The sequence below is a fragment of the Notechis scutatus genome, chromosome 1 (assembly GCF_049901735.1).
Source record: "Notechis scutatus isolate UNSWTSFEM ecotype Mainland chromosome 1, rNotScu1.2, whole genome shotgun sequence".
Taxonomy (NCBI): Eukaryota; Metazoa; Chordata; class Lepidosauria; order Squamata; family Elapidae; genus Notechis; species Notechis scutatus.
The window spans coordinates 232,076,173-232,099,445 of NC_142009.1; the positions used below are offsets into that span (position 1 = coordinate 232,076,173).

At 36.9% G+C, this 23,273-nt stretch overlaps 1 protein-coding gene across 5 annotated transcripts in view; it reads left to right on the plus strand.

Moving 5' to 3' along the window:
• The first annotated feature begins 226 nt into the window (after window positions 1–226).
• MYRF (myelin regulatory factor) overlaps window positions 227–23,273 on the plus strand; it is a 111,000-nt gene continuing 87,953 nt past the window's right edge. For 4 of the 5 annotated variants that reach the window (XM_087950637.1, XM_087950640.1, XM_087950639.1 and 1 more), the window contains exon 1: window positions 227–592. In XM_087950637.1, the coding sequence (XP_087806763.1) occupies window positions 547–592 (46 nt within the window). In that variant the 5' untranslated portion in view covers window positions 227–546. Of the gene's footprint in view, window positions 593–13,471; window positions 13,575–23,273 lie in introns of those variants that run through there. The other variant, XM_087950638.1, reaches the window with a different exon arrangement.

Sequence of the window (23,273 nt, forward strand, 5' to 3'; positions counted from 1 at the left end):
GGCTCCGAGCCTCCTTCCTTGCGCCGGACACAACACAATGCACCTTCCAACTCCTGTTATTCTGTTCACCACTACACTAAAACAAATGGCAGACAGGGCAAGGCAGGAACGGCTGCGACACCCAGGCAGCCGTTCGCGTCGTGCCCGCTCTGGCCAGCAGAGAGCAGGAGCAGTGGAGGCGGGAGGAGGAGGAGGCGGAGAAAAAGAGGCGAGGAGGGCGTGAGGGGAGAAGCTGGAGCGTCCGCAGAAGTTGAGTGCCAAGCGGCGGTGTGGGGTGGGGTGGGGGGGAAAAGGCCGCCGTGAAGTACCGGCTGGGGGAGCCCGGGAGCCAATCGCCCCCCGGAGGAAAGCGTGTGGCTTCTGCCCAGGCGACGGAGGCACGCCTCAGCTCGAGGCCAGAGTCCGGGGAGCCGAGCGCGAAGTCCCAGGGCTACAAGGGCTCCGGGGCGCGCGCCGCCGGTGTTGCGCGCTCGAGGCGCCCTGGCCGGGGGGATGCCCCTGTGCGGCCTCGGCGACTAGCCCGACCGCTTGGTGCATGGCCCAGCTATGGAAGTGGTGGACGAGACCGAGGCTCTGCAGCGCTTCTTCGAAGGTAAAAGCGAGCGCCAAGCCCCGGCACGTTTGCGCAGGGCGGGGAGGAGGGCGAAGCCAGACCCGTTTCTTTCTCCGCTATTCTTGGCTTTGGGGGGGGATTAGCGGCACGTGAGGACGCCGGCCCCGCCGCCTCGGGGAACGCGCGTCGCGACGGGCACCGCAGGTGTGTGGTGGGAAAGGTAGAAGCGAGTGGTTTCGCGCGAAGGGAAGCTGCGAGAAGGGGATTGAGACTGACATTCGTCCTAGAGGCTGAAACGGCGTCGAAGCAGCACCAGGAGGGCTCGATGTCAGAAGGGGGATCCAGATACTACCGCCAACTCCGCCTCACGGGCGGCTTTGAACGGTTCTCTTTCCCTTCCCGCTACCCCTAAGCCCCGCTCGTATCCACAAACTGCACGCCTCGGTTCTTTTTATTTATTTATTTACTTTCTTCTGCCACTCCAAGCTCGCCTCACGTTACGAGTCTGATAAGGGTCACGTGTTACGAGCGACCCTGAGCTGGATTGTTGGTCTTGTTAATAACGCATGGTGGTTCCGTGTCCAACTTGCAGATGAAAGGTTGGAGGGCCACGGCTGAACTAACAAAGATACGAGCCACACAGGTATAAAACCACTGGAAAACAAACGTTTCCAAAATTCACAATACTTAAATCAGTAATAAACTGTAGAGCAAAGTGGTTGTGTGTTCCTTCCACCATCTTTCTCTAAATTTCTAGAATCTTTTATTATGTCGTCCTGGATGCATCTAATTGTTAATAATTGGTTAGAGAACCCGTGTCGGAATAGAATCCCACAGTGCAAAGTTACCTTTTACTTTTTCCTGTAATACATAACCCGCTGGCAGAATTCCCTTTTGCAGCACATCGCTCCTATATTCATTCTAAAATCCCACAGTCATTCTCAAGTGAATCTCAGGTCATTTGTCACATGTCAACGTTATCCAGTCCTTACTTGGCTTTGAGAAGTCCCTTAATCTTCTGTAAAAGATTATATACTAATGAGGATTCCTTTCCTGTCACGCTGTGTGTCCTATTCAACATGGCAAAGGCCTGTAGGCAGTTTTTCTTAGATGGTTTCCATTTTGTTACCATGACGTCATAATATTCTGTGATGGATATTATCTTTTTATTGTAGAACTTTAAATGGGATTGGACCCAAGATACCCAGAAAAATTCAGAGATTTGATCCTTTTCTCATAGCACATTGTACCTGTTGTGTTGTGGCAAGCCTGTGATTGCCACAGATCATAAATGGACCTTGCAGCCAGTTCTGCCTCTCTGAGATACACAAAAGAAACATCTGTTTCATTCACATTTTATACATACTCATAAAATATGAGCAGACATTTTTAAACATTAATTCTGGGAGCAAAAATAATGAGTCTTGTAGCACCTTCAGTATCAATACACTATTAATACATTATGGCATAAGAATATTACTGTAGCTTTTCTGATATATTTTTTTTAAAATCTTTAAAAAGCCGCAACACTTCTGAAAAATATTGTATAAACTTATTCATAAGGAAGATCAATTATGTGTTCTTTTGAGTGCTCAATGTTTAAATTACCTAATATATGGCAATTTGCTTTTATTTTAATGTACATATAGGAATATGATTTTAATATAGTTACAGGAATCTCAATATTTTTGGGAAAATAAGTCAAAAGAGGAGAGTCTGATTCTTGTATTGTTTTCTTTATTGAAATTTCCTTACCGACAAATTGCTTTTAGCCCCAGAGGGAGAATGTATTATTTTACTCCTTGAAAAACTAACAACCCCCTGCAGGGTGATAAATGTCATTATGCACTTAATAAAAACTTATCTTGAATTAAGTCAGCGTGTTCTTACTGATTTTTTAAAGATCTTTGTCTCTTTAAGTTACTTTTGTGTGTTTGTGTTGTGTTTCAAGATTTGCTCTGCTATAGTTCTTATCTTTATTTATTTTCTTCTTAATAGTTCCCAAATTCTCCTATGATTTTTTTTCCTTTGTAAGGTGCTATAAACCATCCTTTCTTAGCAGCACTTTTGTATTTGTGTATTCAGGGAAGATATGACTTAGTTCACTGATCTTGATTCCATTTCAGAAATATCAAAAATTAGCACTTCAAACCAAACCACTTTATTGATGAATAAATAGCAAGATGTGGGGGGGAAAGGTATTCCAAAGTGGCATCCTATGTGAATAATTTTAAAGTCATTTCCTGCATACTTTAATTGTGGACTGGCTATATCATGTAATAAATCCAGGATTTGATAATAGTTTACATTCCTCCTCACTACTTCTTTTCTTGTCAACTTCCTCATGTAGTGATGATGTGGCAAATGAGCTAGAGCAGTTCATAGAAATGGTAATAAACTGAAAAAAGTATTGTTTGCAGATCAAACAAATCACATCTAATATCTTTCAACTTAGGTTCTTTGTATCCAATTGTTTGGAACTTATATTTTTTGAATCCAATTGTTTACAAGTTAATGTTTTTTGTATACAATTGTTTGCTGCCTATGCTCAAGTGTGACTTGAGCAGAGGTGGCAAAATATTACAACAAAAATAGAAATGATTAGTTGAAAATATAACATAATAATTAACAATATTGTAAGACACCAGTCAATCAAATCCAAATCCAACTCCTTGCCCTCTAATGCAAATCTACTCATACTTATGTGGTGTAGAATTGCTTAAAAGTATCCCTAGACTTGGAATTAGAAGAACATACAAGCCACTGGTCTTATATTTCTATTTATAATTGAAAGAAAGCATTATTGCAGATGAGAAACTATCTGGTTTTGAAGCTGTTAAAAATCATTTTGCCAATTGTAGTGCACTAATGATGAACACCTTATAGCTAACATATATACAATACTGCTGAGATTAAATTTAGGAAGTGAATATGTTAAGCTTTGTGTGATTTAATGGGGAAGAAATTTTGGCTATAATATACTTTTGGACCAATGGGAAAAATTGTAGACCAATGGATTGAAATATACATTGAATTATAATCTTAAAGAGAATTTTTATAAAATGGTGGACTGGTGGTATTTAACACTAGATGAATTGTCTAAAATGTACAAAATTGTTTTGAATATTTGCTGAATATGTAACTGTAAGGAAGGTGTTTTTTAATCATATATGTTGGATGTCTGATCAGGCAAAGGAATATTGGGAACAGATCCATGTTTTAATTCAGATCCTTGAAATGGATTTACAGTGGAAATCAGAAAGGTTTTTTTTAAGTACTATTGGATAAATAGATGGGAAAAATTGGAATGATGTTATTATATATATTTTCTGTAGCATGAATCCTAAATGCTCAAAAATGGAAAGAAGCGTTAATTCCCACAATGGAGGAATGGATTGAAAAGATGATGGAACTGACAGAGATGGCAAAGTTAACTGCATTAACTAGGGAAACAAATGCTGTGGTTTCCACTTGGAAACTGCTTTTAGATTTTTTGCTCAAAAGAGGAAAAAAAAGAAACTTTGATTTTGGGTTTTGACAGTTAAGTAGATCATGATTACAGTAATGGCTAATTTACTATTTTAAATAAGGAAAAAATTGATACTATAACCATACTATAACTGTACTATATATCTTATTGCACTGCTGTTGAACTTCATCAGGTATAAGTTGTTTTTTTCCTGAGATGAAAATGTAAAAGTTTTGGCATGTTGGCAATATTATATCTGTCCCACTGTTCTAAGTGTACATTTATACTTGTTTATTTGAAATTCTAATTCTTTTCAATTCCTCCTGGCTTACTCCTGAGTATCTGACTACAGTCTTAGTGTGTATGTTTGATGGAGTATTGTCCAAAGTTAATAACTTTGTCCAAAGTTATTAAGTGAAAATGAGATGGTTGTTGTTTGTTACTATGAGAAGTAGGACTTATTTAGCTCCTGCAAGTCATTGATTTGTTTTATTTTCCCTTAGAGTGTACAAATTTCTAGGTTGGTAGCTTTGGAAAACAAGGTAATTCTGTTTAGAGTGTTTTTTGTTTGGGGATTCTGTTAGATGAGAGCAGAAAGAAATATTTGTGAAAAAGACACTGTTGATATGGATTATCATCCTGTTTCCCTAGATTCTTCATTTCCTTGTCTTAGTTTCTTTTTATAGGATGTTCCTGATCGTTTTTAAAATAAGAACATTCGGAATAATTTCTCATCACTTTGATTTTCTGTGTACAAAATTTATGATCAAAGTCCAGACTGAGGTGAATTGTGAAATTATTCTGAATTAATTTGGAAGAAAAAAATGCACAAATGACAACTCTCAATTAAAACCCAACTTTATACCACTCTTACTCTTCAGTTATAATGACCTACCGTATATATTAGCAGATAAAGCAATTACCTGCAAATCAGAGCTCAGATTTTTAAACTGCATCATGGCCTTAAAATTGTGTGGTTTTATAAATAACGTCAGGAACAGTTTGCAGTTTTCCACCTGTCACTGTGGATAAAAATTCTAGGATGGGCTTATTCACAATTAGTTATTTTAGTATAAGGATTGCCTTTCAAGATTGGACAATGTAGCATTCACCCATTATGCTGTCATCTTCTCAAAATTTTCCACATTGAAATAATGAAAAAATTATCAGTAGGTCCCCTTTATGTATTTCGCCCGCTTTTATTTACTGTTTGAGTTTACTCAGTCATGTGATGTCTTTCCATTTAGAAAGACGATGAGCTAGCTGCCTTGCAAATTCATGCATTTATCCCATTCTCCTTTCAGTAATTGGACAGACATATTTAAGGCAAATACAGGGAAGCACTCCTGCTCTTAGTGTAATCTGTGAATTGGTGAAGATCTGATCGTCTTGAGTGATATTTAAATTTGAGTTTGCAAGAACAGTTTTCAGCTTTAATTAGAATCTGGCATGAATATTTGATTTGCAGAGATTTTTGACAATCTTTTAAAGGAAATTGGGATTACAAACGGAAAAGTAACTACAATCGCTTAAGCAAACAAAGTTGACTAGTTTTTTCCAACATGTAGAGCAAACAAAGATAATTGAATATGTCTATTTCCTTAGCAAGATACAATTTGACTGATATGTTTCCTTTTCTTTGTTCTACTTGTAAGGCTTTTCTTTGTGGAAGGTATTAAATAGTGGTAATTTTATTGTGTATTATAGATTACACATCAAGGAGGAGTTGGATTAGGTAATCTATAAGATCTTTCCAGTTCTGTGATTATAAGGTGATAAACTTCTAATTGACTGGCCAAAAATAGTGTTATCCATCTTCTAATATTTCAGTTTGAATACAGTATTTCTTAATTTAATATTTATTTGGCTTTTTATAGAACAAATCCTGTTCTCCACATTCTGGCAAGTTATTGTGAGCTATTTAAAAAGTTGATTTCCCCCTAAAATTTATAATTATCTCCAGCATTTATCAGGAGGGAATTGCATTGTATGGAATGATGCATTCTTCTGTGCTATAGAAATAACTAATTATGAAAGATGAATATATCCATCTAAAAGACATTGATGTCTACAGTACTGTTGTTTCCATAACAAATGCCATTGAAATGAGGAGAGAATAATCTCTTTCTCTTCTGAGAATCTGAGGAAGACAGCAAGCTACTGGTCCAAGTAGCTTCTACTTTATCACTTCATGTTTTTGAAGAATCCATATTGCTACAATGGATTCCTGAGCTTTCTTTCAATTCTTGGTTATTACTTTCCTATGGGTTTCATCTTCATTGCTACTCTTGGTGTCAAACTTTCAAGACCAGCCAGAGGCTGCATACAGAAAATATTCTGGTGATTTGAAACTAGTTGCATGTTATGTACTTATAGGTCTTTTTTTTTTTTTTTTTAAAGAAAACTTATTTTCATTAATAGTGAATTTCTCTCTAGTTACAATAGGTAGAAATAATTTCAGGTATTCAGTCCGTTCACAATGATTTGCCTTTTTTACGACAAATTCTGAGTTAAACAGATCTGTTCATTCTATACTATTTAATTTTTAAGCATATTTTCTATATCCGGGTACCCTTTAAAAACTGATGATCAAACATTTCTGGCATATATTATGGGGAACAAATTATTTAGATGGATGGGCAAAAAGATATCTAGTACTTCTTTAAGAGTTTTGGAGAGAATTCTAAATTTTAAATAGAAAAGTCTAATGTATACAGTGCACATAAATTTAGAAATGGGATGGGCAATGTGCAGCTTTCTAAAAATGGTTGAATTTCAGTTCCCATAATAAGTGATGACAGACACCTGGAAGATAACACTTGCTGAAGTATTCTGATTCTATTATTCTTGATTTAATGGACATTCAAACTTAAGAACTTTTTGCAACGTTATTAACATTAGCATCTTTCCCCCCATCCTTGAAAGTGATAATATTCAAAGAGAATGGCATTCCTATATGCTGTTTAAAAGCTAAACATTTGGTAGACCAAATGTTAAGGTAAAGGTTTCTATCAGTTTTCGAGATGTTGCAGCAACTGAATATTTTCAATACTGAATATATTCAATCCCCAAAGCTACAGATTCTGTAAACAAATTCCACTTCACTTCTGGGATCTGACTCATTTATGAAAGACAAGTGCTGTACTGCTTCCATTTTGTTTTTAATTTCTTTTTATGTTTTTATTACAGAATGTAAATTAAATAAATCCCTGATGTTTTATTCTTACTGAATTGTTGCTAGAAACATTTCTAAACATTAAAGAATAAGTACTAAACACATGTCATAAATTTGAATAAATACTCCTATCCTTTCTGACAAAAGATTTCACAGTTAAGCTTGCTAGAGTTTATTTTCTTCGTCACTCATTGCAAGTGAGCAATGACTTGTTCCAGCAGAAATGGCAAAACAAGATGAAAATGGGAATTGAAAACATGGAAGCCAAGAAATTGCCTGAGCAGTAAATATATTGGAATAGCGTATAATAGGATGGAACAGCTCGTGTGGGATGTACCTTTGTCTTTTGCTTTTAAGCATGGCGTAAAAAACAAAAAGTTTGTTTCAGATCCTCTGATTTTTGAATTTTCTGTGGGAAACTATTCTTTGTGCGTATTAGGATATTGAAAGACCATGCTACCCATTGCTTCTCTATTGCAGGCTATTGGAAGTTTGGGTTGTATTTGCTAAGATACTACTTGCTAAAGTACTTTAGAGCCTAAATTCTCTCAAGATGAAAAGAACCACAAAATAAAGTATGTTTGTGAAAGTAAAAAAAAAAAGTTGCATTATTAAAGATTTCATGAAGCAAGTAAGAATATTTTTCCTCTGTCTGCTATGTTTCGAGAGAGTGTTTACATAGAGGGTTTGTATTTTATATCAAAGAAAAATTGGAAAGTATTGGGGGGGAGTGTCAGAGGAGAAGCGTCTGACCCTTGGCTGGCATCTGCTGGTAACCCTACCTTCCTCTCCATCTAACACTCACACAAGGGAAACAGTTACAACAGAGCTTAGCTATTTGGGATCTCTCTTCCCTAATTTATGAGATAAGAGCTTGTTAAAGAATGTACATTGGGAAAGATGTGCAGAGTAGCTTAAAAGGGAGAATAAATGGTGCATGGGGAGTGGGAAGGGTGGGTTGGCAACTCTCTGAAAACTTTAATAGAAGTTGGCGGTGGAGGCAGATACTTTAAAAGTGAAAACAAAAGAGACAGAATTGAATTTTTTTTAAAATCTGAAGTTTATACAAGTAAAAAGTTTAGTTTAAGGCAGTCTAATAAAGATTGAAATTATCTACTTCAACAAAAAGGAACTGAGTTGGACACCCAGTTGAGTGGCTGAACACTTCATGGTATGATTGCAGAATGTAAAACAGGTAAAATGCCTGGGTTGATATGCTGGGCTTTCTTGCTCAGGTGCTCTTCTATACCTTTCCTGTAGTTTCAGCCATGAGGCTCTAAAAGTCTCTGATACGGATACACTTTCACTATGGGTTATGTGACCAAGATGTGAAGGAAGAGCCCAGTGAGTTTATTGGTAGAGGTAAATGAGTATTTTATTAATAATAATAATTACAACAAGCATACCAGTTATTTTTATTTTTATTTTTACTTTATTTTATTTATTTGTATCCCACCTTTATTTATTTTTACAAATAACTAAAGGGGACAAACATATCCACCACACCTTCCTCCTCATTTCTTCAACAACAACCTTGTGAGGTAGGTTGGACTGAGAGAGAGATTGACTGGTCCAAGGGTCACCCAGCTGGCTTTCGTGGCTAAGGCAAGACAAGAGCTAATTAATGGTTTCCTGTTTTCTAGCTTGGTGCCTTAACCACTAGACCGTTTCCTCAGTATCTCAGGAAAGCTTTCATATGCAATTTTGATTATGGTATACTACCACCCTGCTCCATTCATGGAATAAGATTATGTATGAGTAGGGGAGATATTGAGGATGACATCATCTAATCCACACTGCTGTTTTCATATCTCTCTCTCTGATTATCTATTGTGATATAGATATATTGTCCTTCACAGTATGTTGATGAAGATTCTCAGTCATCTGTGTAGAGTTGTCTGAAAGTTGAATCATTGCAATTGGACTAATTGTCATTGTTAGTTTGAGACGTTTCTTCCAAGCAGTTTCATCAGTCAGAGCAGGCAGAGAGTTGTTGGAATGTACCAGCTCCAGCTACAACCACCTCAGGACAGGTGTTTCCTCCCCAAAGTGCATTGCAGAATATCAATGAATTTATTATTATTTAAAACTTAAATCTTCAATTTGATTCACAGTCTGGGACTAGTAAAAACTTTACAGTTCAAGTCCTAACCAAAGACTTAAGAGCTGTTAAGGGTAACGTCTGAGTATATAGGCAGTTCTGAGGAAGGTGGGCTTTTGCAGTCAGAATATTCAGGTTTAATAAGTTCAAAATTTCCATGTATCTAGGTAACTCTTTGGGTATTGCTCCAAGAGCTCCTATTACTAGTACAAACTACTACAACCATTGATATTTTCCTTTACAATCGCTCAACTTCAACTTGCATATCACAATATTTTGTTATTTTTTTCTCACTGTTTCTCTTCAATTCGTGCATCATCTGATATTGCAATGCCAATGATCTAGACTTTTTTCTTTTCCACAATAGCGATGTCAGGCGTGTTGTGGGCCAAATGTCTGTCTGTTTGGATCTGAAAGTTCCAGAGGATCTTGATCTGTTCCTCCTCCTCCTCCTCCATGCTAGAAGCCCTTCTTTTGACCTCTGTGATCATATTAAGAGCAACTGCTTTCTCTTAGCTGACGATGTAAAGCTATTCAACACCGCAGACAATACTGTTACCCTTTAAAAAGACTTTGACTATGTATCAGAATGGTCAAACAAATGGCAACTTCAAATCTCAACAAATAAATGCTCTGTCTTACATATTGGCAAAAAAAATATCAGAAAATAAAATACAAGCTGAATAGTCAAGATCTTGTTGATGATCCAAGCTCTGTAAAGGATCTTGGAGTACTCATCTCTAATGATCTAAGTGCTAGAGCCCACTGTAACTACATTGCCAAAAAGGCGTTAAGAGTTGTTAACCTAATCTTACGTAGCTTTTTCTCTGGTAATATTACACTACTAACTAGAGCATACAAAACATTTGCTAGACCAATACTCGAATACAGCTCATCAGTCTGGAACCCACATTACGTATCTGATATTAATACGGTTGAGAAAGTCCAGAAATATTTCACAAGAAGAGTTCTCCACTCCTCTACTCGTTGTAGAATACCTTATGCCACCAGACTCGAAATTCTAGACCTAGAAAACCTAGAACTACGCTGCCTTCGGTCCGATCTAAGTATAGTATATAAAATCATACATTGCAATGTCCTACCTGTCAATGAATACTTCAGCTTCAACCATAACAACACAAGAGCAAACAATAGATACAAACTCAAGGTTAATCGCACCAAACTTGATTGCAGGAAATACGATTTCAGCAACAGAGTGGTCAATGTCTGGAATACTCTACCTGACTCTGTGGTTTCTTCCCCAAACCCCAAGAACTTTAACCTTAGACTTTCTACTGTTGACTTCACCCCTTTCCTAAGAGGTCTGTAGGGGGCGTGCAGAAGCGCACCAACGTGCCTACCGTCCCTGTCCTATTGTTTCTTTTATTTTTCTTATATGTATCCATGTATTTATAACTATGTTTTTACTTATACCTATTATCTTCTAAGCAATTGACAAACCCAATAAAATAAAAAAATAAAAATAAAAATACTCTAGGGCTAGAATTATCCATTTACAGGCTTGAAAGACCATTGGAGACAATAGATTTATATGTTCGTTCTGTTAAAATAATATAATTAGAATCATTCTTAGTTGACTTTGGCAGAGAAGCTTCAATATACAAGCCTAAGTGAAGAAAAGGAAACATTTCCTGAATCTCATTATTTCATTCTGATCAGATTTGAAGCAAAGATGTACATAGATTCTGAATTCGACACACCTTTCTCAATTCAATATTTTGGCTGAATTTAAAGGCTAATATTTTGGCTGTGACATTGTTTACATTGTTGAAAAATTATGCATGTATTTTGAGATTTACTTAATTGAACAGATTATAATTTTTTTAAAGTGTATGATTTTCTTTTATGTCCAGGAAATGCCCATTGATTATAAGATGTCAGCATGTGCCTTTGAGGGTGATATTCTGGAGCCAGAATAGGAGATAGATCTCGTGAAATATAATACAGAGGAAGAAGCACACATCCAAACTAGCAAAAGAAAAACCCCACCCAGCTTCTTTGTTTCATAATTGCTTTGAGGAATAGATCTGCTTTCTTTAAGGTGATTTTAGGAAAGAGTTCGACAAAGCATGAAAGGGAAACTAAGGCAGCGATTTAGTAACTTTTCAAATCACTCTTTTTTATCAGTCATGTGTATCTTAAAATGCAGATCAGAAGGATTAAGTTCTTGGAAAGTGCCTCAACTATTACAATCTATGACTGTAATAAAGGATTGATTGCTAATAATAGATCACTCTGGGGCTTGACAAGGAAACCAATTATAACACTAAAAGTGAGTTGAATGATTTCTGTAGGTAATGCACAATGCATCTTCTTAAGGGTTCCCAACTCTTAAAACAGACCAGATTGTCAGTGTCTCCCCTTAACAGCTCAGGTGTCTTTAAATGAATGATGAAATGACATTGCTTTAGAAGTTTCATTTTCTGCCCTGCAGTCTTCCGATCTTGCTTTATTTTATGGACTGCATGCTGGATTCTGACCCCTTACTGCCAGCTGTGACTTGCAGCTTACATAGCAAGTAGCTTTTTGGCTTCTAATTCCCTTGTGAACAATTCTGATCTTTTTGCATCATGGACCAGTGCTGATTATACTGAAACTTAAAAGTAACTAATTTGAATGGTCAATGGGGGGGTCCATTAATGCATACAGTATTCACTCTTGTTGCCTGTGACCACAGTTTATTTATACCGCATTTCCTTGGAACCTGTCCTTAGTTGAACAAATCCTTTTATTTCTACCATTAGCATTTGGTTGAAACCTGTCACTGATCTCTTGAACACGATTCAAGTGATCGCAGTACAGGATGTCCTCCATTTACAACCATTCGTTTAGTGAGCGTTCGAAGTTACAATGGCACTGAAAAAAAAGGGACTTATGACCGGTTTTTCGCACTTCAGACTGTTCACATGATCAAAATTTGGGCATTTGGCAACTGGCATATATTTATGATTGTTGCGAGTGTCCCAAGGTCATGCGATCATTTGTAACCTTCTCCGTCAGCTTCTGACAAGCAAAATGAATGAGGGAAGTCAGATTCGCTTAAGGACCGCATGCTTCAATTAACAACAGCAGTAATTCACTTAACATAAAAGTTTGTAAAATAGAGCAAAAATCAGTCAACAACCGCTTTGCTTAGCAAGAGAAATGTTGGGCTCAGTTGTGGTCGTGGTAAGTCCAGGACTGCCTGTACTGAAAATTTGTCTCGCCCATTTCTACTGATAACTGGTGGTATGAATCAGTACAAGATCATTTGTAAGAAGAAGGTCCTATTTCTGTGCAACACTGTTAGATTCTTTTTGGTTAAATGCTTCTTTGAGGCTCAAGGCCATTTAGGAGGAATGTAATTGGGGCATGTCAAATTGCTCAACTTTCAATTTCCAAACATTAGGGGTGCTCAAAAGTTGTGGCATGCCTTGGGGGTTATAAAGATATTTTGGCTACTTTGATATAATTTATATGTGCTTGGTAACTAACTACATACATATCATAACTTTTTAACATTTTGTTTGCTTCATTTGTACTATTTCAGAGCAGAGGATTTAATGATTCGTTTCTGTGGTGCACTGTTGACAGATCCCATCTTCATTTGACCTTAGAGAAGAAAAATCTTACGAATTGTTCCTTTGTACAAGTTTTTAGGGCTGAGATTGCAAGCCATAGCAGCAGGTTGACTGAGCTCTGGGTGTTTTGCTTCTTTTAGTTACGCCCAGTGATACTTCTCAGTGGGTTCAAAATTCCTCCATAGATATAGCAGTTGAGTATATGGATAAGAACTTTTGTTTTACTGAACGCTTATTGAAATGCCCCAAGAATTTATTTTGGGACTTAGGTTCCTACTTGTGAGACTTTAGTGGCATGTAGGATGGTCTCTTATTTTTAGTTCTGGCTGGTGATTTATCAGTAAGTTAAGAAGCTTCCTGCAAATACTTTGTTTATATTGGAATTCTGTGACAGAGGGGTCTTGTGGAACCTGGTACAGTACAAGCACATGACTGCCTCTTCTCAATAATCCCTTTGCAACCCAAATCCCAGTATGTGCCTAATCAGAGTGGGATGCTGTCGGGAGGTGGCAGTCTCCCTCCCTGACAGCCTTCCTCCTTGACTCTTAAATAAAAAATAGAAAATCTTAAAAGGCAGTGACTAGGTCAGGTCGGAGAAGCAAAATAATCCAAGGTGATGCTAGAACTGGATATCAATTCATAGTTGGTGTGAAACTTGGAAGTTGCCACAGTCAAGATGCACTGGGTCCGAACAGGTAAGTGAAAGCAGCATATAGCACTTCTCTGGTGAAGCAGCAAGGCTGATTGACTGGTTCTATTTCATTTCTGGTGACTTACTGGTGAATTGGTATGTAGGAGAAAGGAGGGAATAACAGGCCTCCATCCAGTATCTAAATTCTCAGAAGACTAAAGAGCAATTGTTTTAACAAGAGGTGAGAGACTGGGCCTTCTAAGCCAAAGCTGCATGATGGTGTGTGGTCTGCTAGATTTGGAAGGAGAGCAAACTATTCTTGGGATTTGTTGCACAGGTGTATTAATTACAAAAATGTAGGATTGTGTAGAGAGAGACATTGAATACATTATTGATTCTTAATTAGATCTTTCCCTCTCTTTGTTTACTCATGATTGTGAATTTCTGATGATTAATTCCCATTGATTTCCTCAGTGTGAGTCAGTGAGCAAATCCTAGAAGTTGCTTTTTTATTTCTCAAACTTCCAGCCACAACCAAAACCATTACAGCATCTATTTTCTGATCCTACTCAATTCAGAGAAATGCAATATCGCACATCAAGTTTACATGGGATACTTACTCAATTCAATTGATCTTAAGGTTGCAATTTGTTAATTGTGACTTCTCCCCAGAAACACTTTGTTATTTTGCCTGGATCTGTTGCTCTTAAATGTCCTTAGACCTTAATCATTGGTCTTAAGTTGGAGAATCTTCTGATAAAGGTGGAGGAATTCTACATGCCTCTCTATAACAGCATGTGTGTCCACTAAGGTTAGGTATCTAAATCATCTAATCACAAACAGAATTTGCTCAAATAAATGTTCTGCTTCCAAAATATTGGTTAGAAACAAATCAAGGCTGCATTTGACCCTCATGTCTAATTTCTGTATCTACTTTTGAGGCAAGGTGAATATGACCCAATTCATGTGAACACTGTTGCATAACAGCCAAGGGAAACAGAACATGTGCGGTGTAAAATAGAAAGTACAAAAAAACATGTCTCCTCTGGCTTAGTGTTTTCTATATTGAATGGCCACTTTCTGGAGTTTCAGATGAGAACCTTTCTTGTTCCTTCCTGAATTGTTGTGAGGATAAAATAAGGAGTTAATCCATGTACACATTTCTGCACTCCTTAGAAATAGATGGGATATAAATGAAAGCAAGAAGTGCATGGGACTGGATTCAAATCTTATATGTAATGACTCTTACAATATAGTATCCAGTTGTGTCCCTATTTTTAGTACAGGAAAAGGGGGATTTTGTAGCTCAATGAGTGAGCGTAAGCATTTGCAACTCCTGGAACAGGTTGTAAATTTGATGATAGATTAAAATCATGGTTTTGAGCAACATGAATTTTTGTTTAAGTTGGGGATTTCAACTAATTTTAAGGATAGGAATGGGAGGGTAAAGCTCCCATTTTTTCAAGCAAAAAAAATCTCACCTACCTTTAAAGCCTCTCAAATCTAGAAAAAAATGAATTGTATCATGCCCCTTACAGGGATGTTACCTTAGGAACAAAAGGATTTTTCTAATCTGCTGGCAGGTTGTAAGATGCTGCTTTTGATCCAAAAGGGGTTCTTATTTGTATTGCATTATCCAAGAGGCAATTACTTGTGTGGTTCTTTTTATTACTATTATGATGTTGCAATATTCCATCACTTATAGAGAAAACTACTGCAACTGTAATTCTACTGTATACTTGAACTCTTGACTTTTTCAATGGATGCAGTCTTAGATTCCTAGGAGACTTATCTTTGCACCTCTTTCTCAAAATCCTCTGGACATGAACTGGCCATATGAAGTTATAAGTAGCGGATTTCTGCTCAATGGATACAGCTAGAATCTGTTGTGCTAATTAGCTGAGAAAACAATTCCCTTCCCTTCCCTTTTATTATTTCAGAAAGAGTAGATTCAAATTCTAGCATAAACAGATGCAAATAACTATTGTAGAAGTGTATGTTTCAGTTACATGATAAATGCTGATTCTTTTGAGGAGCAAGAGTAAAATAATTGATTTACAATGGTGCATGTTTTGGTGTAGGTGTTCTGTGACCATAAGCACTTGATTTATCAATAACTGATGTTAAATATACTTGAGTATCTATCTTTTGCATATGTCTGTCATATTCTGGGTACTGTACAGTACCAACAACTCATGCCAAGATAATTATGGGAGACCAAATAAGGTGAAAAGCCTCTTTGGAATGTCCTCCTAAGATTTGGATTTTTTTAAAGAAAGGCCAACACAGTTTTTATTTGCTTCAGTGTAAAAACAATACAGCAAAACATCAATGATTCTTAAGCTGCATTACATACTATATAGAGACTATCTTTTACTATTAAGCTTCTTTATGCCTTCCTGTAGCCTTCTTCATGTGTCTGTGGGAACCTGTGAGTACTTTTTGTGGATCTCTGCTTCGATTCATTGTAGAATTAATAGAAATTAAAGCTTAACATGTCTGGAGACACCCAGGTTGAGGAAGGGTATCTGAGCTAGCACAATCACAGTAACTGCAGAAAATTGAAACATGCATGGCCATATTTGCTCTGATAGTGTTAGCATCATCAACCAATTCAGAAGTCAGAGTTATTAAATAGGGTTTATCATAAAAAAGCAACAACCAAAAACAAAAACTGCTCCTTTGTAGATAGGAAAGTTGCCAGCATGGACACATACAGTACTGGTCAATTTTGAGTAGCAATTTAGAGCATCATGACCTTGGATGGGAAAGATCTTTAGTCCTTTCTAAGATTGACTTTAATTTATTAGATTTGTTATGGATGCCCACTCTCAACCTTTGATGTGTAGAGCAACCGCGTTGAGATGCACACCTGTGACTCCTCCCTTAGCAATCCAGATTAATTAGCACCAAAAGCTACATTTCTGCAATTTATTTTAATAGTGTGATTAAATATATCCACATACACTGTTATTTTGCACACAAAAGCTTTTAATAGTTATGCAGTAAATCTGGCTCCTTTCCCCGTTAAAGAAGGCGGCATCCTTTTTCTTCAATCCTCCCTTATTTTCCCTGACTTACTCATATTTAATAAGAACAGAAATGAAAGGCTGCTCCTAGGAACTGTTAAAATAACCACAGCATGCATCCTAACATTTTCTTTATGTTATTGGATTGCATTGAAGTGGTTGAACCCTGTACAATGGGCATTCTTGTATACCTTCATTGTATTTCAAATCTATCTGAATGCACATTCTTTAGGAAGTTGTGTGTGCAGCACTCCTTTGCAGTTGCACTTTGAACAATGAGATTGATAATAATAGAAAGACTATATATTTCGTGTTGCTTGTAGATCACACTGATAAGGTTTAGTAAGGTATGATAATTCTGGGATAGGGATGAAAAACTACATCTGTAAGATTCTTCTTCATAAACAGAGATTCCACAGAGTAATATTAAAAGCAGTCATTGTTTTTCTTCCCTTTTGAACAGGGTCAACACTGTGAGCATTTATTGATCGGTGTATCTGAATGCCCCAAGTATTACACTCTTAGAACTGCCTTTGCTTTTTAAAAAAATGTCAGCTTTATTGGAAAGTTTCACTGCTTCTGAGCTTCTGCGGTTAAAAGGATTCTGGGTAAATTATTGCTTCCCTACAAAGATGATGTGGATTGGCTGAGTCCTTGCCCTTGGACTTTGTGCTCTCTTTGATAAGAACCCCAATGAGTTAAATGAAGCTGAGAAATTATTAACTTGGTGTGTATGTGCCAGAGAACCGGGGGAGAAAGGAGTGGCTCTCCTGAGACAAAAATTATATCCTAATGTCACACTAATATGCTGTTACTTATAACTGAATGTAGTACCAACAACCCTCCCTCCTCTGGTGGAATTTCCCATCTTGTTCTCTAATACTTTGCCTCCTTTTGCTTAGTTTCTGGATCTGGAGAATATTGTGCAGATCTCACAACAAGATGGCTGCACTAGATAAGGCCACAGGAGAACAGCAGGTGCCTGGAAAAATATGTTTTTCACACTACTTTACATGTCTTTGGTAGAGCTATGCCTGTGGCTGCTTATCATTCATGTGCTGAATTTTTTAGTTGCTTCGGCAAAAACTTGCTTGGGTTACTGTAATGTATGAACAAGATTCTATGACTGGTTACCGTACCCTATCACGGGGAAGGGGGTGTTACATGCCATACTAAGCAAAACATACAACCCAGTTATGAGTTAGCTTTATGTATAAGAAAGCAGTCTTAATCAGCTTTCTGCAATTTTCATTTGACTTAATGTCAACTGCCATTATGTCCTATCACCAAAACTCAAAAGAACCACACTTAGATCAAGGACATCTTTGTTCTTTCCTGAAGTATTTTCCTGGTCCTGTTGGCACCTTCTTTTTTGGATGGAGTCCAGCCTGTCTAATATTTTAAACCCACTTTACACAGCAATTTACTGCAGCATAATAAGGCACAGCTTTAAAACTATTCAACTTTCCCTGGGATTTTTGCCCAATTTGAAGGGAATCCATTCAAATCATCTCCAGAGATTTTGTTGTTGTTGTTGTTTTAAGTATCCATTATACTTAACTGGAGAACATTCTCCATGTTTGTAGCTACCGCAAATGGAGAGAGGCAGCTGAGGAAAGATAAGCAAAGACAGTGACTTATATTGCTAGGCTAGCTTGGCCCACACATCATACATACATAGCTGAATACAAAATTGTTATGTTGGAATGTCTTTGTGCTCCCATTCTTTTGTTAACTATGTTAACTTTTTCTTGTCTTTACAGCAGTGAATCCAGGGTTATACAAATGTACCTTTCATGGCATCTATATTAATTCCGTGTTTATATTAGTATATACAGTATTTCTAAACACACACACATATAAACATGTATAAATGCTTGTAAGTAAGCTACTGGCTTAGTCAGCTTACGGGCAGCAGGGTTCTGCAGTGAAATCCTAGTTATAAACAAGATTTTGAACTATTCATTTATTTTACTAAATTTTAGTAAATCTCCTGAATTACAAATGATGGGGAGCCTTTTATATCAAACAAAATTTGGTGCCTTTTCAGAAGAACAAGGAAATGTGTTTTCATCAAGAAGTGATACCCTCTCTCGTAGAATTGTAACATGAAGCCTCCTCATATTGGCTGCTTATCTCACTGAACTTTGCCTGATACACTGTCAGTGACATGGCTTAAAATGGCAGGAGAAAATTCTTCAGTGAAGAACATGGAGCCTTTGTGTCAGTAGCTCTAAAACACCAGTTCTAAAGGAATGGATATATTTAGTTTGCTACCTTTGTTATGTATGGTATATGCTTAAAAAAAGACATTTGTTGCTGTATAATTTAAAACTACGCTACCTTAGAGTCTTAAAAATCCTAATTCCTACAAATCTAGTGAGGACATTGTCATATTTTTTCTTTTCTTTTGCAAAGACGTTGACCGTCAGGGCTTATGGAGGTAAATGGATAGATGAGTCATTGGGGAGAAGAAAGAAACTTGTTCTTTATCCTGCTTTCATGGGATCTAGGCACACTTGAGCTGCCCAATTCAGATCCAGTCTAAGGGTGGAGAATATATAGCTCACAGCGACATTAATGAGCAAATATAGTACAGCTAATAGGATTTACATATTAAAGCGAATTCAAATTACATTTTCTTCCATTGGAAAATGAGTAAATATTTCAAGACTATGATTTATGCTTTTTTTACACATGATTTAAAGAGGCATTGAATACTGTTGGTGTGTCTTGAGGGCTGTGTATGTTTAGAGGAGAAAATATCTGGGTGGGGGGGGAAGTACTCTTTAATTTGGTATCAGAATTGCACGTTTCCCATGTTTTGCAGCCTGACTTGAAAATAAGGGGGCATTTCTGGGATAATGTCCCAATAGCCATAGGGAGAGATTTTTCTCCTAATGTGAAAGGAACAACTCCAAAATCAGAGGGAAAATTCAAAATTGGTGTCTTTGCCTGATCTCCCTGTAGGCCTTTGAAACAGTCTCATTCCAAAGATGAGAATTTCTAACCTGAGGAAGCTTGCAAATGGGTCTAGCAAGGAGAGACCTGAGTGCTGCTTCTCTGGCTCTGTCTATTTCTTTTTAATGCTCATTTATGGAGTCCTTAGGGCTCTCTAAGCTTGGTTATTTGCTTGCAGATGTTTTATAACCCAACTAGGTAACATCTTCCATGTTGGTGAGTGTGGGGTTTGCTCCCTGTTTATATACTGTGGTTATTTAATGCTGGTTTAATATTTAGAGCAGCTCCAGAATTTGTCTAAATCAGTGTTTTTCAAAGCTGGCAACTTTTTTGTGGATTTCAGTTCCCAGAATTCCCCAGCCAGCATTCTCCCATAATTCTGGAAGTTAAAGCCTACAAATCTTAAAATTGCCAACTTTGAAAAACACTGGTATGAATTCAGTTGTTTCCAGTGCGTACAATTTGAGTTATTCCTTCACAAAAAGGGCAACGATTAAAAATACAGGTAGTCCTTGACTTACGATCACAATTAAGCCCAAAACTTCTGCTGTTAAGTGAGACATTTGTTGAATGAGTTTTGCTCCACTTTATGACCTTTCTTGCCACAGTTGTTAAATGAATCACTGCAGCTGATAAGTTAGTAAAACCCAGTTGTTAAGTGAATTTGGCTTCCCCCATTGACTTTGCTTGTCAGAAGGTTGCAAAAGTTGATCACATGATCTTGGTACACAGCAACGTTCATAAATATGAACCAGTTGCCAATCATCTGAATTTTGATCACGTGACCATGGGGAAAGGCCGTAACACTGAAAAACAGTCATGTCACATTTTTCAATGCCGTTGTAACTTTGAATGGTCAGTAAATGAACTGTTATAAGCTGAGGAATACCTGTACAGCTCCTTCCTGATTTCTAGCAGCAAATCTCTTACTGACAGCCTGTTTGAAAATACTAGAGGACTTTCTGACAGATTTTTTCTACTAATCAATTTCTTAAAGAATGCATGATGGAGCGAGAAGAAAAAACTGGATAATACAGGATACTTCCAATTCTGTAACTTCCATTTCACACTAAAACTTCCTTTAAACTTTATGTATATGCCTTATACAGGGGTGGGATTCAAATTTCTTAACAACCAGTTTTGTGGGCGTGGCCTAATTTGTAGGTGTGGCTCAGTGGTCATGTGACTGGCTGGGTGTGGCTTGCTGACTGGGCGTGGCTTGGTGGTTATGTGACTGGCTAGGCGTAGCTTGTATGTAAATATAAATATTTATGTAAATATTGATTTTTTTCTAAAAAAAGAGCAACTTTTACCCCAAATCAGGCAAAGCAGGCAGGCAGATTGACTTGCTCACAGAATCACAGATTCATTCAGATATCTGTCTTTCTGCAATCTACTAGCTGAGTCTGCACTGAAAAATAAAAGCTTCAGTCCTAAGGAAGGTTCAGCTCTGCTTTTAGATTAGCTAGAAAGCAAGAAATCCAACGATTTCCTGCTTTCTAGCTAATCTAAATCAGCACAGCAGAACAGCTGCCGGTTGGGGGAAAATAGCAACTTAGCTGGCAAGTTTGATGGCACGCATACCAGGTAAGGCGTGATTGGGCGGGGAGGGGAGGGGCCAGCCAGTGGCATGATTTGCCGGTTCTCTGAACTTCACAGAATCATAACAACTGGTTCTATAGAACCAGTTCGACCAGGTAGAATCCCACCCCTGGCCTTATATCAAGTAGGATAGACAAGAGAATTTGAAATTGATATGAAAGCTGTATCCTTATTTTGTTTTAGTCTAATGGAGTTATAAAAAATAGGTGGAAGGCCATTTTAAATAATGAAAGAGCAATTTCAATTACCAGTTTAAATTACATTTCTTTTATGTAATTTATGCAGTTTTTTCACTGACCTAATTATAACTTATTCTCTGCATGGTTGCTGTATTTCAAATGTGTTCATATACTGTATTATTGTACAAAATTACATCTGGACAAAAGACCAAAACAATAGGATTAGGAATTAACAGAATATTATTGCAAGATATCATACAGTAATATCTTGTATTGTTCATATTTTATATATGTATTCATTGATAATCTAATGACTATTGAAAAGTACAAAATATAAGGTAGATTCCTTCCTTCTTCTTAGTTTGTATTTTTAATTTGTATTCTTTTTTAAAAAAACAATTTTTAAAAAATTAAATATTGTTTTGCCACAAAAATTAAAGATATTAAATAATTTGAAAAAGAAAAAATGAATTAACAGACCTTTACCTTTCTGTTCTACATGTAAACAACATCACTTGTTTCAAAATGAACTGTCTAGAGTATTTCTGGCAGCAAGAGCTGGTAAAGTTGGTGAGTCAAATGTTCCCTCAGGAGATGGAAAACAAATGTAATTTATGTCCTAACAAAGTCTTCTTATGTATTCAGTAGCTCTCAGACTGATCAATAGTATTTAAGAAATTATGGTAACTTTGAAAATTTTATTTTAAAACAATTTCCTAAAACTGTCTTATGTGTATGTATTCTTTATTTACTGTATTTCTATTTCCAGGCTTACTATTAGCTTTTCTAATGATTTGTAGTAAACTTGCTATAGAAATGAAAGCTGAAATCCTTTGCAATACTTCTGTTCCTTTAAACTTAAAAGTGGCTTAACTGATTGTTTTATTTCTGTCATTGGAGTGGTGTAGGTTTTTTTTTAACGGTTTTATAATATATATATTTTTAAAACTGTTGTTAGCCACCCTTGAGTCACTTATGTATGAGCTGGGCAGCTATATAAATTTGTTTAATAAATAAACTAAATAAAACTCACTGCAATCAATTTTTCAATAAACACAGACATGCATAATTACAATATAAGTAATTCCTTCATGGAATTGATACAAACTTTTGTAATTTGTGGCAAAGCCTGCACAGCTTGTTAAAATGTATTTTACCCTTGTTAATTCAATATATTTCAAAGTATACAAAGAAATGTAATAATGTAGAGGAGCATGTGGTAATAATAAAATAATAGCTGGGAAGTGCCTGAAGGTCATGTATGGGAGGATGGATTCCAAGCTAGCAAAATCATCCTTGCTTTTTCCTCTTAAGTTCCATCAGTTGGAGCCAGGTACAAATGACTTTAAAGAATGATACAGGTGAAACTCGAAAAATTAGAATATCATGCAAAAGTTCATTTATTTCAGTAATGCAACTTAAAAGGTGAAACTAATATATGAGATAGACTCATTACATGCAAAGCAAGATAGTCCAAGCCGTGATTTGTCATAATTGTGATGATTATGGCTTACAGCTCATGAAAATCCCAAATCCACAGTCTCAGACAATTAGAATATTACATGCAATCAATAAAACAAGGATTGTACATAGAACAATATCGGACCTCTGAAAAATATAAGCATGCATATGTACTCAGTACTTGGTTTGGGCCCCTTTTGCAGCAATTACTGCCTCAATGCGGCATGGCATGGAAGCTATCAGCCTGTGGCACTGCTGAGGTATTATGGAAGACCAGGATGCTTCAATAGCGGACTTCAGCTCTTCTGCATTGTTCTGTCTCATGTCTCTCATCTTTCTCTTGGCAATGCCCCATAGATTCTCTATGGGGTTCAGGTCAGGCGAGTTTGCTGGCAAATCAAGCACAATAATCCCACGGTCATTGAACCAGGTTTTGGTGCTTTTGGCAGTGTGGGCAGGTGCCAGGTCCTGCTGGAAAATGAAGTCAGCATCCCCATAAAGCTCGTCTGCGGAAGGAAGCATGAAGTGCTC